The sequence below is a fragment of the Saccopteryx leptura genome, chromosome 2 (assembly GCF_036850995.1).
Source record: "Saccopteryx leptura isolate mSacLep1 chromosome 2, mSacLep1_pri_phased_curated, whole genome shotgun sequence".
In the NCBI taxonomy this organism is placed as follows: Eukaryota; Metazoa; Chordata; class Mammalia; order Chiroptera; family Emballonuridae; genus Saccopteryx; species Saccopteryx leptura.
The window spans coordinates 339,107,354-339,125,067 of NC_089504.1; the positions used below are offsets into that span (position 1 = coordinate 339,107,354).

The 17,714-nt window shown below is 52.0% G+C and overlaps 2 protein-coding genes across 2 annotated transcripts in view; one reads left to right on the top strand and one right to left on the bottom strand.

The window, feature by feature from the left end:
* The window catches only part of LOC136393657 (sperm acrosome membrane-associated protein 3-like), a 5,296-nt gene extending 4,598 nt beyond the window's left edge, over window positions 1-698 (bottom strand). The window contains exon 1 of the mRNA XM_066366282.1: window positions 563-698. Coding sequence (XP_066222379.1) covers window positions 563-698 — 136 coding nt within the window. The remainder of the gene's footprint in view (window positions 1-562) is intronic.
* A 5,083-nt stretch (window positions 699-5,781) lies between these two features.
* On the top strand, window positions 5,782-17,503 carry LOC136391922 (transmembrane protein 98). Its single transcript, XM_066363829.1, has 7 exons — window positions 5,782-5,896; window positions 8,768-8,948; window positions 10,654-10,785; window positions 11,721-11,754; window positions 13,755-13,870; window positions 15,883-15,942; window positions 16,720-17,503. The coding sequence occupies exons 2-7, from the start codon at window positions 8,818-8,820 to the stop codon at window positions 16,925-16,927; spliced, it is 681 nt and encodes a 226-aa protein (XP_066219926.1). The 5' UTR covers window positions 5,782-5,896; window positions 8,768-8,817; the 3' UTR covers window positions 16,928-17,503.
* Window positions 17,504-17,714: the final 211 nt, after the last annotated feature.

Genomic DNA, 17,714 nt, shown 5'->3' on the forward strand with positions numbered 1-17,714 from the left:
GAGGTGATTGTGATCCGGCTGCCTGTTGCCTGCCTTCTCTACGTTTAACCCAGTGCTGGGATTCGCTACCTGCGATCGCATACGATCCTTGCTTTACAAATGAGAACTGAGGCTCAGAAAGCTCCCGAGGCCACGCCCCTTTGGTGAGGAGGAGGAGGAGGAGGGGGAGGAGGAGGTGGGAGGAGGAGGAGGAGGAGGAAGAGGAGCGGGAGGAGGAGGAGGAGGAGGAAGAGGAGGAGGAGGAGGGGGAGGAGGAGGGGGAGGAGGAGGGGGAGGAGGAGGGGGAGGAGGAGGAGCGGGAGGAGGGAGAGGAAGAGCGGGAGGAGGGGGAGGAGGGGGAGGAGGAGGAGGAGGAAGAGGAGCGGGAGGAGGAGGAGGAGGAAGAGGAGGAGGAGGAGGGGGAGGAGGAGGGGGAGGAGGAGGAGGAGGAGGGGGAGGAGGAGGAGGAGGAAGAGGAGCGGGAGGAGGGAGAGGAAGAGCAGGAGGAGGGGGAGGAGGGGGAGGAGGAGAGAGGAAAAGGGGGCGGGAGTGGGACAACGCCCCCTGGAGGAGGGGTTCTCACAGTCAGCCAGGCTGTAGCCCCTGTATCCTTCCAGACCGAGGTCCTGTAGCAGTTTGACCAGCTCACAGCGGCTGTAGATCTTGGCTTGTCCGGGGATGAGCAGGCAGCTTAGCAGAGAGACCACGGCAAGCCACATTACCCCAGGGGAGCCGTGCTGCCTTCGGGGAGCCCAGCTCCTGGCTTCCATGCAGGCGGCAGAGGGGTGCCCCGACTGCCGGGCTCAGAACTGGGCTTTGAGATGGCAGGCAGCTCCAGCTCCCTGTCCGTCCTCCCAGAAAAATCTGCCCCTTAGAGGGAGGAGAGAAACGGGGCTGAGTGGGTCCGGGAAAGAGGAGAAGGCTCCCACACAGCCAGCTCTCCTGCAGCCTGGCGAAGCATCAGCCACACTGGAACCCCAGGACAGGGTCCCTGAGTTAGCGCCTCTCCCTTCCCTGAGGCCAGCGCCTCTCCCTTCCACTCTTGCTTGATGCCTCCCTGCCCAGAGGCAGAGAGAAGAGGAGGGACACGGGGGAGAATACAGACATATTTCGAGCTCCATACTACATGCCAGGAGTGACTGAATCCTGAGGCCGACTTCTCATGACCAGGAAGGGGCGCAGTGTGGATGGAGATCAAACGTTATGTGCATCCAGAGTCCCACTGGGGTACGGCCCTGAGTGGTGTTCCCAGAGGGGATGGCCCAGCAGTGTCACTGGTGTAAACCAGCCCCTAAGCCCAACTGCCAAGGGCACTCGCTTCCAGCACTGAGACTCCCTCCAAGGGCCTGAGCTGAAACAAGGTCCCCAGCACACGGACATGTAGGGACCTTGCATCCAGTCTCCAGGGTGGTGCTGACCTCTCCTTCATACCCACCGCCCTTCTAAACTCTCACCCTGCTGAAGGCCCTCTTCCCTTGAAGCTCAGCCCGTTTGCTTTGCCCTCCAAGCGTCTCATCACTGGCTCAGAGGCCAGTCCCCAATATCGGGAAGGGCGTTTGCATCTAGTTATGACCGACCTGCACCTCCACTCTGACTCAGCCCCCACCCCACGGCCTTGTGCCCCCGCATTCACAGCCCACGTTCACGGGGCTCTGCTCCTTCCACTCAGTTCTCCCCCACCACCTCTGACAAAGCTCCTCCCCTGCGTCATGACCACTCCCCCTGCACACTGGCCCTCCGCCTTCAGGGGGTTAAAAAGCAAAAACAGTGGCACCACCTGGACAGTGAGTGTCCTTGCAAACACGTGGCCTCCACCCGTGTTAGAGCTTTTGTCCCTGAGGATGGCAGAAGGACTGAGGAGGTGGCTTTGATGTAAACCTTGAGTGTAAATTCCACCTCTTCAGAGATTTACAACATGTCTGACTTTGGAGACTTCCCAAGCCTCATTTTCTTCATCCATAAAATGAGTAAACTGAGCCCCGGCACCTGTGCTCCTGCCCTTCCGCGGCCACACTCGACTGTAACATATGTCAGTCGTTCCCTCCACAAGGTACACTTGCATGACCAGTGGCTGCCTTCTTTATCTCTGTATACTGGGGGTCAAGCAGAGCTGCTGGTGTGCCGTGGCTGTTCAATGGGTGCTTCTTAAACCGAAATATACTGAAGTTGTGACCAAGAAAGTATGCGCCCTCCCCATCAAAGCGTGGGTAACCTGAGTTTTTACAACCTGGCAGACATGGTGCTGTGCCTCTTCTGGATGTTTTCTGACTTAATCTCACCTAGTCCTCTCAACAATCCAAGGGGGAGACAGTTTCGATCCCCAATGTACAGATGAGGAGACTACTTTGACTGCTATAGACTGTTCTTGATTCTTTGTAGCAAAGTAACTGACAGTAATTTCATCCTGAGCATTTTATAGCAGGCTCTGAGGCGAAAGGGGTCGGACAGTGGTTCAGAGACCAGAGACCGCCAGCCGGGGCTCCCCTCTCTCTGAGCGCATCACTCTCCCAGCCCAGGATACCCCCCCCCCCCCCCCCCCCCCCCCCCCCCCCCCCCCCCCCCCCCCGTCTGACCATCACCTTCCAGCCCAGGGACCTTGTTACCAGCTGCAGGAAGAAGGGAGGCGGCTCCCTGACCGGTGTCGTTCCCACCAAAGCTGCCACAGCAGTGAGAGAGCCGAACGCTGCTCCAGCTCAGGACACCGCCTGTGGTCCTGTGGGCTGCCAGGCACCCAGCTTTGAGAGACTGGCGAAGGAGGGCTGGCTCTAAACTGACATAGGGCCTTCTGGAACGGCCCTGTTCTGTGAGCTCATCTTCTAGAACCATCTCTCACCCACTGAGCTTTCACCAGACCCCTGAGACCCTTAATTTCAGAACCTTGGGGACATAAGAGGCATATCTAAGCAGAAGTTCTCTGACCGGCCTGTACACACACGTGCACACACACACTCACACACTTACACACTATTTTGCAGGATGACTCATCTCCCACCAGATCCTTCAGGCGGTTACCCAGTGATGTGGCCAGGTGCCTAACGCCTTCCCAGGCAGCCTAGCTCACCCAGGAGCCCGTTTGACTGGCAGAAAGTTCTTGAATGCTGGTCACAAACCACCCTTTTTTCTCCATCTGGATAATGACTGTTCATTGGGGATAAGCCTGGAACTAAGGCAGGATAGTAAGAAGCTAAGAAAATTCCTTGGCAGGTAGAGTGGGGAAACTGAGACAAATAGCAACTTCCAGGTGAATACAGCAGGTCATTTCAGCTCAGTTACATTTCATTTCCAGAGCCAGAAAAGCAGCAGTACCAGGTGGGTTAAGCCAGGACCAGCTGCAATGACTAATGAGACCTTGACACTCACCAATCAGTAGAGACCACGACCCTAAAAGGACACACCAAGAGAAGTTGATGAACACCGTGTTGAAATTCTCCCCTAAACGCCAAGTCTTTAAAATCCCTCAAAGAACCCAGTGTGTGCTCTATCCAGGGAGTGTGCCTGCCTCTTTCCCTCTTTCATATTCTCCCCCACAGGCGTGCATCTCCTGTACTCTAAGGGTCTCCAGAAGACTTGCAACCAGGGGAGCAGTGGGCAGCGGCACCTCATCCCGGGGTAATCCCTTGAACCTGTCTTCAAGGGTCCCTTTTTCTGACTTCCCAATGAGCCAAAGTGGCCCTTTGTAGTCTATCTCCTGTAGCTTCTTCTATCCTAGGCCCTTGTTTCACTGTACCCAGCTTTAACAAACTTTTTTTTTTTTTTTCCTGAAGCTGGAAATGGGGAGAGACAGTCAGACAGACTCCCGCATGCGCCCGACCAGGATCCACCCGGCACGCCCACCAGGGGCGATGCTCTGCCTACCAGGGGGCGATGCTCTGCCCCTCCGGGAGTGGCTCTGCCGCGACCAGAGCCACTCCAGCGCCTGGGGCAGAGGCCAAGGAGCCATCCGCAGCGCCTGGGCCATCCTTGCTCCAATGGAGCCTCGGCTGCGGCTGCGGGAGGGGAAGAGAGAGACAGAGAGGAAGGAGAGGGGGAGGGGTGGAGAAGCAAATGGGCGCTTCTCCTATGTGCCCTGGCCGGGAATTGAACCCGGGTCCCCCGCACGCCAGGCCGACGCTCTACCGCTGAGCCAACCGGCCAGGGCCAACAAACTTCTTCTTAAAATGACCTGGACTCGTGTTGACCTGGACTCTTTCCTGCACAAGGTCAACAACCCACACACTACTTACTGCTGGCCCCAGGCAGACCTGAAGGGCCAGCTCCCCTTTCCCACAGCAATATTGTCAAGGTTCACTGACAATCCCCTTTTAATTCCTTAGTGTGGCTGTGTATTTTTTTGGTTTTAAATATGTGCATTTTATATTATTTGGGAAAATTTAAGCTTGCACCACAGAGACTACCATGTTTAAAATTTATAGGTTCTTTTTAATTTACTCTCTTTTGTTTTTACAACTATTAATAAACATAATCTTATAACATGTCTTCCATTCCAAAAAGCACAATACAACATTTTGAGTTGAAAGTCCAAACAGAGGATAGAAGTCTGTAAAGAAAAGCCTTTGCAAAATTCTTTGTCCCCCCATAGCAAGCTTGCCTATTGTCTTACTGTCACTACTCTCTATGGCTTCCACTTTGTCTGATGAGAATAAATTTTGATTAGATAAATATATTTTTAGGGTAGCCCGGTTCTATAGTTACCCATTCCCACCTTGCTCATTCCAATATTTAACTTCTGCTGATTTTCTTTACGTGCCAAAACAAATACAAATTCTATGATTGAGCAATTGGTAGAATTCTGAGAGCAATAACAAGGAACTAGCAATCTTTCTATTAAAATAATTTGATACTTTATGAAATCAAGATTCAGAATGAACATTTCTTTCTAGACAACATTCCTACTATATATATATATAAATATATATAGTCTCAGTAAAAAAATTAAACACATGTAAAGAACAGTGTGACTAAATAGTCAGGTATTGCATGCACAAAAATTCTTGTGGCAAGGTCACTATCCTAGACCATGCTCCTGGTACACTGGACTCAAAATCTCTGTCTGAGAAGCCCTCAGCCTGCTTCCTGGACCTACATGGACTTCCATCCTTCCATTGCATCGTGCACAGCCAGGTTTGGGCATCTTTAAGGAAGCCGTGTCCACATGAACGCGCTGAATTCCCCTTTGGTATAGGATGGAGTGGAGTGTTAACAGAGGGGGCAGGATGTCAGCCAGGGTCTTGCATTTCTACTTCTGTTCCTGGTGGGCCTGTCATTGACTCACATTCACCCAGGGCAGAGCACTCTTAGATGCATTGCATGGATATTGTTATTGGACTTGGTGGATGCTGACAAGAGCTGGCCTCATTTTACAGATGTGGAAACCAAGGCACAGGGAAGTGAAATAAGTTGTCCACAGCTAATGAGTGGCAGAACCAGGATTTAAACCAGACTATTAGCAGAGCAGACACAAGCAAAGACCAGTCTCACTGTGGAAACTGCTGTGCTCCCCAGCCCAGCCCCCACTGGACGGCTGTCCTGGGTGGGGGTTGTGGGAGGCGGGGACCCTCCCCGCTTCTCTCCTCTGTGCAGTCGGGGCCTGACCTCCGCGGAGGCACGAGGATCACTTGCTGGGTCTCACAGTGACTACCTCCTGTTGCCTCAACCCCCCTCTCGGCTGGGGGGCCTGGCGGTGACAGCGGCGCCTGGCAGCGGGGGATTTGGAGGCGGCTGGCGTCTCCCCCTCCTGCTTCACCGCCAAGGGTTTGGCGGTGCCAGGGGACTTATCTTGATTTCTTGGGACAGCCCAGCTCCTTCCCGGCATGCTCCGCTCCCAAGAGCCGCCTGCGAGTCCCGCTCCGGACTTTGCCATCAGCGGGGGGCGGTCGCGGGAGCGCCCGGGGAATGCGTCCTGCAGCGGCAGCCTGAGGTGGGTGAGCCCCGCCGCCCGGAGCTGCGGGAGAGGGGCCGGGGCGAGCCGCCCAGCCCAGCCCCTTGGGCGAGGGAGCGCTGGTGCTGGGCAGGAGGGTGTGGGGGTTCAGGACGCCGCCTTGGGGAGGGGAGCCCCTGCCCGGCCGCCGCTTTGTTGCGGCCACAAGTTGGAGAAAGTTGGCGCTGCGGGAGGGGTAGCCCCGCACAGCGCTCGCCGAGGTGGTGGGGGTCCCTCCCAACGTCCTGGGTGTTTTCGGTGAGTGTTCTGGGTTGCCGTGCAGAGGACAAGGGGTAGGGGCTTGGGTCTGTATTATCCTGTGGATTTAGAACCTAAAAGAGAGAGACTGATTGGGACCTACCCATGGAAAGGAAACACACAAAGAAACAGGCAGCCAGATCACGGAGAAAGACCGCACAGACTCAGGAAGCTCATACTCAGAGAAACACACTGAGCGCAGAGAGAGGAAACAAAGGGACAAAGGGGTGGTGTTGGAGGCCATGGGGCCGGGCTGGGTGGGGGGGCGGTGGTGGAAGGAAATTCTGGGAAGGGGAGAGACTGAAGGAGGGAAAAAGTCATGAGAGTAGAGAGGAAAACGGGAAAATGAAAGGACAGAAGAAATTAGAGGAAGAAAGACAAAAGGCTAAAGGTGAGAGTCCTTTAGGAGGGACAGTGGAAACACACATTCAGAAAAACTGAGGCAGACCCTGAGAATTAGCCCCGCCCTCCAATCTATGCAATCAGCGATACAGAGAGGGAAGAGACCCCAACCATCTCACCTTGGGGGCGAGTTCCAGGTGGGAGAGCAACTATGTGAGGCCTTTGAGAAAGACCTCCTTGGCACTCGTGAGCCAGCTAAGTCTTCACCTTGTCCAAATGTCAAACTCCTAGTCATCCTTTAAAACCCAGATAAGCATCACCTGCCCTGTGAAGAAGGTTTTCTCAGAAAATGTCATACAATCGCAGTTCATCTCTTTCCTGTGTGTTTCTGCATATGGCACAGGCACAGGGAGTTGAAATGCCTGTCTCCCTCTTCCCCTGGGCTTGAGGTCCATGTCTTTTTTATCTCCAATGTCCAGAATTCATCCCAGTGCTTGGTGCATAGTAGATGGACAATAAATATTTATTGAATGGCAACCGGGAGCATTTGGACTCTCTAAGACATGGCATGTAGAATTAAATCTGAAAGGCAGAAATCATGGGCCAAACAGAAAACATGAGGCTAGTGTGTTCAAAGAGGAAAATTTATTTAAAAAATACCTGGGTGCAAGAAGTCTAAGACCAGCAAAGGGTCTCAGCCCAGAGCTGCAGGAGGGAGCAGTACATATAGGGGCTAGGAGCAGATTAGCATATCTTGGTTTATGGCCTTGGTCACTGACTTGATCAGTAGGAGATGGGGGGTTCAGCTGCAGAAACCCCTCCTCTGCAAGTTCTTCTGATGTGGCACAGGCCTAATCAGCGTATCCTAGCTGGTGTGCATGGTAAATCTTCAAGACAGCCCGGGTCAGGTATCTCCCAGGAACAGCCGGGTCCTGGTGCTTCTGGAAATTATCTGTGAAATTTCTCTCACAGACTCCTTGTTTTCTTGGGATACAAAGTAAAGATTTAAGATTTGTGATTTAGATCCTTCAAGACTGGCTGTCTCCTTTCCTAACCTTAAGGTCCCTTCCTCCCAAATGTTTGCTCCCAAGGACACTTCCCAGATCCTGCCGTGAAGACATATATTGCTGCATTTCAAAGGGGAGGCCAGGAAGCCCTTAAAAAAGAATAGCGAGCTAATTAACTATAACCTCAGAGTGGGGGGGCGGGTGAGAATGTTCTGTTTCCAGACCTTCTTCCTCCTTCAAGCCTGCATTGTTCTTGGGATGGCAGCTGAGTAGCCATTTTATCTATCAAAATCAAACTGAGGAGTTATGGAAACTCCGAGGTTAGTGTACCCTCCCCCCCTTTTTTTTGCAGGTGGAGAAGTTAAAACCCAGAGAGGAGATGAGACTTGTTTAAAGTGACACAAGTTAGAGACTTTCAATGAAAGAACACTGTGGAGGCCCTAGCTGGGTAGCTCAGTTGGTTAGTGTTTTCCCAATACACCAAGGTTTCTGGTTGAACCCCAGTCAGGGCACTTACAAGGATCTACCAATGAATGCATAAATAAGGGGACCAACAAATCATTGTCTCCCCTTCCTCTCTCTCTAAAATTAAAAAAAAAAAAGAAAAGACATACATTGTGAATACACACTTCTCTGAGATGCCATTGCTCCTCCAGGCTGTGGGTTTAAAATAGGTGTGAAAGAATCTCCTGAATGAAAACAGTCAATAAACAACAGTTTAATAACGGTTGTAAGTTTCCAACACAAACTGACAATCAAAACTTTTTCTAGACTATTGAGAATTTTCTTTACTTTGTAGAAAGGAAAAGGGAATTGAATGTTCACCTCAGTTTAAGTGGCTGGCTTTCTGCTTCCTGACTATATAAACTTGGACAAATTTCTTAACCTCCCTGAACGTCAGTTTTTTCAACAGTAAGGTGAGGATACTGATACCTGCCTCATAGGATTGTTAGGCCAGTTAACACACAAAGTGCCTGGCTCAGAGGAGGCCCTCAGTAAATACCGCCCCGCCCTTGTTTCATGCACTTGCTATAAATGCAAAGACAACAGAGCTAGTGAAAGTGTTTCCCTTAGTCCCAGGGCAAAGTCCACGCTGGTCCAACTGAGAAACCAGCCCTTCTAACACAGGAGAAGGCAGATTTGGGACATGATGTGAGACGCGTCTTGATGCTGGTGAGGCCGTCAGGTCTCTGCAGGTCAGACCCCGCTGCCCCACTCTGTCTGCAGCCTCTTGACCAGGCCCCCTCTGTCCTGTGTCCTTCAGGTGTCAGCCCACGCGGGAGATGTGACTGGGACTGAGGGAGCCCGGGGAGCATGGAGACCGTGGTGATTGTTGCCATAGGCGTGCTGGCCACCATCTTTCTGGCCTCGTTTGCAGCCTTGGTGGTGGTGTGCAGGCAGCGATACTGCCGGCCTCGAGACCTGCTGCAGCGCTATGATTCCAAGTGAGTGCGAAGGGGCGGGGCTATGATTCCAAGTGAGTGCGAAGGGGCGGGGCTATGATTCCAAGTGAGTGCGAAGGGGCGGGGCTATGATTCCAAGTGAGTGTGAAGGGGCGGGGCTATGATTCCAAGTGAGTGTGAAGGGGCGGGGCTATGATTCCAAGTGAGTGTGAAGGGGCGGGGCTATGATTCCAAGTGAGTGCGAAGGGGCGAGGGAGGAGGGCGGCGGTGCCCTGGGGCTCACACAAAAGAGAAAGAAGTTTGGTGCTGGGCAACTGGCTCAGCCTTTTGCCTCTAGAATGGTAGCTGAAGGTTCTCCTCATTAAAGACCACAGAGCTTCAGAGTGTTGCTTACGCCCCCCAACATCCTGAGCTACCTCTGATGTGTTACTGAACTAATGAGAAAGTGACTGAACATGTTCACCTAGCATAAGGATGTGGCCCTCACTCTAGAACTGGCCACCTCACTTAGCATTTGGACAAACCAAATCCCTTTCCAACCAAACCTATAGGAACAGAAATCTGATGCCCACACCCAGCCACACATCTAAGCAGCAGACATTCGGTGTTGGGAAATCCCAGCACAGGACTCTCTCTCTCTGCTCAGATTTGTTCAGGATGCACTTTAAGTGAAAAAGGTTTTGTAAGCAAGATCATGTTTTCAGTTCCGTGATGTTTTTTATTTTTTTAAATTTATTTTTTATTTTATTTATTTATTTTTTTAGTTCTGAGATGTTTTAATTTACAGATCCTTAAGGGGCTGTGGCCACGAACCCTTAGTTTCTCTTACCCCTCTATCTGAATTCTATCAGCATCTCGGTCATGGTTGAATTAGGAAATGCCCATTTTTATGACCCAGGAAAGCTCTGCTGTGGAAAAGAATGCTCTGGTGCCTCATCTCTTAAAGAATCCTGCTGTCAAGTGGGGTTATGCAGTGGACCAGGGTGGTTCCCAAGAGTCATTCTGCTGAACAAAAGTGGGGTTCTGGTAGGTTGGGTCTTAGGAAAATTTAGCTTGTCAGGAAAAGGCAGGATGGAAGGGAAAACAAGTTTTGGAAGGATGTTATTTTGTCCTGAGAGAGAAGCTTTGTCTCGTACCTCGTTGTCACTATTGTGGTTGTAGTCCTGCTCTTCTTCTTAGTGTCTCATCTCGTTCTCTGTCACTTTGTTCTTGTTCTTTTACTGCCCTGCTCTGCCTCCTTGAGTCACTGTCTAGCACAGGGGTCCCCAAACTTTTTACACAGGGGGCCAGTTCACTGTCCCTCAGCCCGTTGGAGGGCCAGACTATAAAAAAAACTATGAACAAATCCCTATGCACACCGCACATATCTTATTTTAAAGTAAAAAAAAAAAAAGGGAACAAATACAATATTTAAAATAAAGAACAAGTAAATTTAAATCAACAAACTGACCAGTATTTCAATGGGAACTATGCTCCTCTCACTGACCATCAATGAAAGAGGTGCCCCTTCCGGAAGTGTGGCGGGGGCCAGATAAATGGCCTCAGGGGGCTGCATATGGCCTGAGGGCCATAGTTTGGAGACCCCTGGTCTAGCATATGCCCTGCCCATTACTGTGGACCCATTAAGATTAGGTCCCTGCTTTAACTTATTCACTCCCATCATGCTTTTGGGGGCCCATGGACCTCCACGTGGAGGTCGGCAGCAGCCGTCCATCATGAAACCGCCTCCCTGGGCTCTTCCTTCCAGGCCCATTGTGGACCTCATCGGAGCCATGGAGACGCAGTCTGAGCCCTCGGAGTTAGAACTGGACGATGTCGTCATCACCAACCCTCACATCGAGGCCATCCTGGAGACCGGGGACTGGATTGAAGATGCCTCGTAAGGCCGCGGGGGTGGTTTGCTTTCCACTAGCCCTCTGGGAGCAGCAGCCGGGACTCCTCGGGCCCTTTTCTGGCGTCCTTGGCTGAGCACTTGACTGGGCCCCCAGGAGCCTGTGTCAGTATCTGCTCCTGCCCTGCTCTCACCAGGAGGGAAATCAGAATATGACATAACAGTGTTTGTGCTGCACCCACATTCTATCCCCATTCTGTAACCTGAACTCTGAGATCCGTGGTGTGTGGCAAAAGTTGTCTTAGAGTCACCCAGATGAGCTTGGTTATCACTGGGGTGCCCACGAGTCCGACAGGCTCCAGGGATGAAGCCTTTGTCTCCAGTGTCCTCAGGGATCTCTCCACTTTCCCACCATTCAGTCATTCGTTCCCCCGGCCGAGGTCTGTGGGGCACTGTGTGCGGGCACCGTGTGCAGGGCACTGGGCCAGGCCCTGCAGGTATTAAACTGGTGGTGGAGACAGAATTCTCCTTGATACACTGTCTCAGAAGTGATAGGGGTCTCTGTGCACACACAGCGGTCACACGGTAGAGGCGATGTCTAGTGGTCCATGGGACGGGGAGGTGGGGGTGGACTTTGTGAAGGATGTCACAGGGAAGGTGCCTTGTGATGTGGGTCTTGAAAGATGAGGGACTCCCCCAGCTGAGCCTAAAAGGAAGGCTATTCTGGGAGGAAGGAACAGCATCAGAAGCTCCGGGCGTGCGGGACTGGGGGGAAGAGAGCTAATGAAGAGGGTGGGGGTGGGCAGGGAAGGTTAAGGACAGAAGGTGCTGGCCCATTTAGCTCATGGACTTGTGCATTTTAATCCTGAGCCTCCCTGCTCAGGGGGTTTCCAGGTGTGTCAGAGCTCGGTGAGGAGCAGGGGTGGCAGGAGGGAGCTGGGTCTGTAAAGATAAGCACTGACACTTTCCTCCTGTCTCCCCAGGGGCCTCATGTCCCACTGCATCGCCATCTTGAAGGTAATTCTCTTTGATTGCCGCAGAAGTAAAGGGGTGATCCCAGATCGATGCTCTACCCACTCCGCCACCGCCGGTCAGGCAGATGTGTTTTTCAATTCTTAGTGGAGATTATCTTGACTAATAGTATAGTAGTAATAATGAAATATTTGACCAGTTGTAAATATTGTTTGTTTTTTCATTTCAGTAACTTGGGGAATCACGTGTTTATCGCTCTCTCTCTTTCTCTCTCTTTTTTTTTTTGTATTTTTCCGAAGCTGGAAACGGGGAGGCAGTCAGACAGACTGCCTCATGCGCCCGACCGGGATCCACCCGGCATGCTCACCAGGGGGCGATGCTCTGCCCATCTGGGGCATTGCTCTGTTGCAACCAGAGCCATTCTAGCGCCTGAGGCAGAGGCCATGGAGCCATCCTCAGCGCCTGGGCCAACTTTGCTCCAATGGTGCCTTGGCTGTGGGAGAGGAAGAGAGATACAGAGAGGAAGGAGAGGGGGAAGGGTGGAGAAGCAGATGGGCTCTTCTCCTGTGTGCCCTGGCTGGGAATTGAACCCGGGACTCCTGCACACCAGGCCGATGCTCTACCACTGAGCCATCCGGCCAGGGCCCATTATCTCTCTTTTTGTTCACACATTTATCTCTGTGTCTAATAATTATTCAAGATTTCAAAAAAAGACAGCTTCGTCTTTTCATCAGTGCCTTTCAGCATAAGATATTAAAAAGTCTTTTATCCTGCCCTGGCCAGATAGCTCCTGTGGTTACAGCATCGTCCTGATATGAAAAGGTTGCTGGTTCAATCCCCAGTCAGGGCATGTACAGAAACAGATAGATAGATGTCTCTCTCTCTCCCTTCTGCTCTCTCTAAGATCATAAATAAGTAAAAAGAAAAAAAAGTCTTTCATCTTGCCTCTTCTTCAGCCGTCTCTCTTGGGAACAAAGAAATGCCTAGTAGGAAATGTCATCACAGAGTCCAAGCTTATTATTTAATTCCAAGAAGCTCTTTGGGTGTAGATAAACGTAGATGATGTAGGCAGAGACAGGCACAGTGTCTAGAGCAGTAGCGGTAAACTGTGTCTGTCTTCCACCAACCAGGATGTGACCCAGCACTGGGTTTGTCCCCTTCCCTTGCCTGTTAGAGGAGGAGGACGGGGGCTCCTGAGGTAGAGGATGAGTCAGCCGCAAGGAGTCTTATTGGACTGGAACCAATGGTCCATCCTGGGACCTTAGATCAAGGGAGCGGTTCTGGCTTCCTATTGACGTCTCAAGGGCCTTTTGTTTTGGCCAGCTGCCTTGGAGTCCCTGTGGAGGGGCTCAGGGACTCTCTCCTGGGGGGGTTCCTGGGCTCCTTTGTGCCCTCTCTTTTCCAACCCCAAGTATATATAAAGTGATGGGATTTCTTTGCCAGGGACAGAGGCACCTCCAGGAACAAAGCTTTGGGGTGGCCAGCAGTGTGTGTGGATCGTGAGAAAGGCACGTGTCATTCACATGCCTTTGTCCTATTTTTCTCCAAAGTCCTTTCATCATTATCTAGACAAGCACACTAGTAAATTACCTTAGAGCATTGTTGAAATAAATGGCACTTTTGGAGGATGTGCTAAAAGGGGAAGCTGTCCTTTGTCCAGCCAGGTGTCTGCGGGTGCCCCATTGTAGATGGAAGACTAAACCAGGAGGTGAAGGAATAGAAAGTAGGTTTTCCCCTTAAACGAGCTGGTGAAATCAGAGCAGGTGATTTTTCTTAGATTATTTGAGCTTAGATGTTTCTCAGTGAAAACCCTGACCCTGATCTGAGGTTCCTCCCCTCCCCCACCTTCAGCCCTGTCTCACCCTCTGCCTCTCCCACCCATTTCCTCTCATTCCTGTGTACTTTTCACTTTAATATGTCCATTGGGTTAGGGGGCCCAGCTGTGGGGGGGGACCCCGGGTGGGGGTCATATTTGAATTTGTGGGGGTGGCAGAAGCCCTTCAGGGGCTCGGTCAGCCCTGTCACCTCTCTCCTTGCTGTCTTAGATCTGTCACACTCTGACAGAAAAACTTGTTGCCATGACAATGGGCTCAGGAGCCAAGATGAAGACTTCAGCCAGTGTCAGCGACATCATCGTGGTGGCCAAGCGGATCAGCCCCAGGTGAGTGGTCAGGGCCTTCGGTCCCCACGCTCCATGGGTAAGCAAGGTGGCGGGCATGGCCAGGCCCCGGGACACTCCACAGGCCACTGTTACTGGTGTCCTGAACATGCTCAGAGCATCCAGGAGGGGTCAGGTGTTGAGACACTTTCAAGGTAAGTTGATCTCACAGTCGCCGACCTCCGGAAGGCTTGGGAGAGTCCAGCACAGGACTAGAGCTGTGGTCCCACAGGTCCCACGGGGCTGCTCCCTTTCTCAGTCCCGTGCCGGCTGGGGCTGCTTCCCCCCTTTGCCCCTCCCGTCTCCCAGGCTCCAGGGCAGTCAGCCCATTTCCCACAGGGGCCCACAGCCCCCTCTGCAGTGACCTCCTGGCCATGTCCTGTCCCACACCCGCATCTGTATTGGACACTAATTTTGGCGTGGCTGTCACCCGCTGCCCCACGCATGGCCCAGCCAGCAGCCTCCAGGACTGGGTGGGAGGTGAGGCCACACGTCACTCAGATCTCCCAAATTCCAGGCATCTGCAAAATCCCACGTGGGAGGCAACAGCAGTTTGCAGTCAACAGCTACACCAGCTTCTTGGGCTCAATTTGATGAAGAAAAAACTCTTTTCTTTAGAGAGGGGCTCTGCTGAGTTTGTGCTGCCATCTGGTGGCTGGTATGTGGGTGTGCCTGAGTGCAGTATTGTCCCTTGTCCAGGTTTTCTTCATCAGTCACAGGGGAGGGTGCCTGCAGGTCGCTGGTGGGAATGTGGCGCCTCCTGTGTTCCAGGGGCTCTTGCTTCCTGGATGCTGAGAGTGCCCATGGCTCTGCATCTTCTCAGCAGCTCCTCAGCTCCAAGACAAGAACATTTAAAGACATCTATTTTCAAGTGTGTTTAGAAATCAAACACTACATTGTTATTTTTTCTTCCTGATTATCAAGTGGTCCAAGAGCAAAAATTTGCTGCAAGACCTTGTACCATGCAAGTAAGAATGAATAGTTTGTTCCTTTCTGAACTAGATTTAAATAATTACCCATACAGTATACCATGTATTCAATACAACAGAGCAGTTTGCACCCAAATTAAATTGTCGGGTTTGTTTTTTACCTGTTCTGTATAACCTATAACCATGTTGTTTTTTTTTTTTAAAAAAACAAAGATAATAAATACCTGTAAAAATAAAACCATGGCAGAAATCAATTATCTAGAAAGTAGAGTATTCCCTAATTCTGCCCCCTCCCAATTCCTGGGCTAACTTATTGGAGTGTGTATTCCTCCAGACCTTTCTTTTCTGCCATTTCATAGCTTTTGTTTATTGATTTTTATGCAAATGGAATCAATCAAACTGTATATGTTGTTCGGCAGTTTTTCTTTTTTTCTTTTTTTTGTATTTTTCCAAAGTTAGAAGTGGAGAGGCAGTCAGACTCCCGCATGCGCCCAACCAGGATCCACCCGGCATGCCCATCAGGGGGCGATGCTCTGCCCATCTGGGGCGTTGTTCTGTTGCAACCAGAGCCACTCTAGCGCCTGAGGTGGAGGCCATGGAGCCATCCCCAGCACCCGGGCCCACTTTGCTCCAATGGAGCCTTGGCTGCAGGAGGGGAAGAGAGAGATAGAGAAAAAGGAGAGGGGGAAGGATGGAGAAGCAGATGGGCACTTCTGTGTGTCCTGACTGGGAATTGAATCCGGGACTTCCACATGCTGGGCTGACACTCTACCACTGAGCCAACCACTCAGGGCAGTTGTTTTTTTTTTTAAATAAATAGTGCATCTTTAACATCATCCCAGATGTTTGAACATTTTATTTTCTAAGCCAGTAGGACTACAACCAATCCAGAAAACTAAATGTTCTCTAAAGGGAACCTGACATCTCCCTGAGGCTCTGTGGACAATGCAAAATCAGTCAGAGAAAGAACCACTGCAGACGGTCCTGATATCATCAGAGAAGAGCTGGGCTGAGGAGAGGTGGGAAGGAAGGAGGGAGGAAAGGGGACAGGGACTGAAACACTGACAGCCCTTTGCCTCCCCTCAGAGTGGACGACGTTGTGAGATGCATGTACCCCCCGCTGGACCCGAAGCTCCTGGACGCACGGTGAGAGGGGTCGCTCTTCTCTCCAGGCTGCGGGCCCCGGCTGACCAGAGCCGGGAGGTCGGCGTTTGGGTTGCTGAGGAGAAGGCTGTTTGCTGGACTCCTGGGCTGTCTGGGCCTTGGGTGCCCTTCAGTGCAGAGTGAGTGGTCAGCCAGCCAGTGGGCCGACCTGGCTGGGGTAGAGGCCAGGCCTCTCCCTGACTCCGTGACAGGGAAGAGTCAGTTTAGATTTTGAATTTTTATGATCACACATCCAGCCCTACTGAGTCCTATCAGCACCTCCCCTCCCTTCCATTGCCCACCATCTGCTCTCTCCCTGCTCGGTGGACCTGGGAGCAGACACTCCTTTGCTGTGGGTGCCGCCCGGGGGGTGAATGGGCGCCTGGTGAGCAGGGCAGTGAGGGTGGACGTGAGGCCTCAGCTGAAGCTGTGCTCCCCCGCACAGGACACGCCCAGGAGCCCCTCTCTCGGGATCCGCCCCTACTGCACAGAACGGTGTCGCCTTTGAAGTTGTTGTTCTACGTATTTATGCATTTATTGGTTGATACTTGTTTCTGCCCTGACCGGGGATCAAACCCAGAACCTTGATGTATTGGGATGATGCTCTAACCAACAGAACTACCCGGTTAGGGCGGAGCACGGTACCATCTTTAAATTACACCTTCACCAACCTTGTAGGGAAGGGACTACAGTTTTGGGAACATACTTTTGAATTCAGACCATATGGTACAAAGCCCCTGCTCTCCTAAGGACCCTGAATCTGGTATTGTTTTGTTCTAGGACAACTGCCCTGCTCCTGTCTGTCAGTCATCTGGTGCTGGTGACCAGGAATGCCTGCCACCTGACTGGGGGCCTGGACTGGATTGACCAGTCCCTGTCAGCAGCTGAGGAGCACTTGGAAGTCCTTCGAGAAGCAGCCCTGGCTTCTGAGCCAGATAAAGGCCTCGCAGGCCCTGAGGGCTTCCTGCAGGAGCAGTCAGCCATTTAGAGCCTGCTGGCCAGCAGCTGACTCCAGGGCCGCCTGCTGCTGTCTGGGCGGCCCCTCCGAGACTTCCATTTTCCCTGCAGTTAGTTGTTCCACGGGGCTCGGGAGTCCAGCTGTGTGCACAGCAGAGCAGAGAGTGGCAGTCCAGTACCAGTCAGGGAGACGTCATTCCCCACGTGCGGGAGACCTTTGCAAACTGGCGGACTGTGGTCCCTATCTGGCTCACCCCATGCTTTCTGGAAGATTGAGCTGCCATCAAAGACCAGGACGTTTCACCTCACAATCGTCATTTCTGGCTTCTCTGCAACAATCAGAATGTGAGGCAACTCGGATCTGCATTTTCAACACAGGACAATCAGTTGAACTAAGGAGAGTTGCCTCTTTGGACGTGTACTCTGTCACCTGGCTTGTTTCTTTTGTGTCATATGCCTGGTCCCTGGGGCCTCTGAGCCCCTGTCCCCTTCACAGGTGTGGGTGTGAAGGTGAGCACTGCAGGGCTGCTTGTTCCCTTTCCATCACTGTGCCTGCAGTTCTCCCTCGCTACCACAAGGTGGATAGTAAACGTGCACTTAGGTTTCTCTTGGTGTGTGGTTATTGAGTCAAATTCAAATGCCTGTGGGACATACTTATCTGAGAACTGAGGGTGGAAGAAGGTAGCCCAGGAGTCCTCAGAATGCCCTGTGTGTGGGCCAAGGGGAACTATTTAAAAACCCCTGAGTTCAGGAAGAGGTGAAGATACCACCACACATTCGTTTCCACATTAGCAATGACCATGAAGGATGTGTTCTGT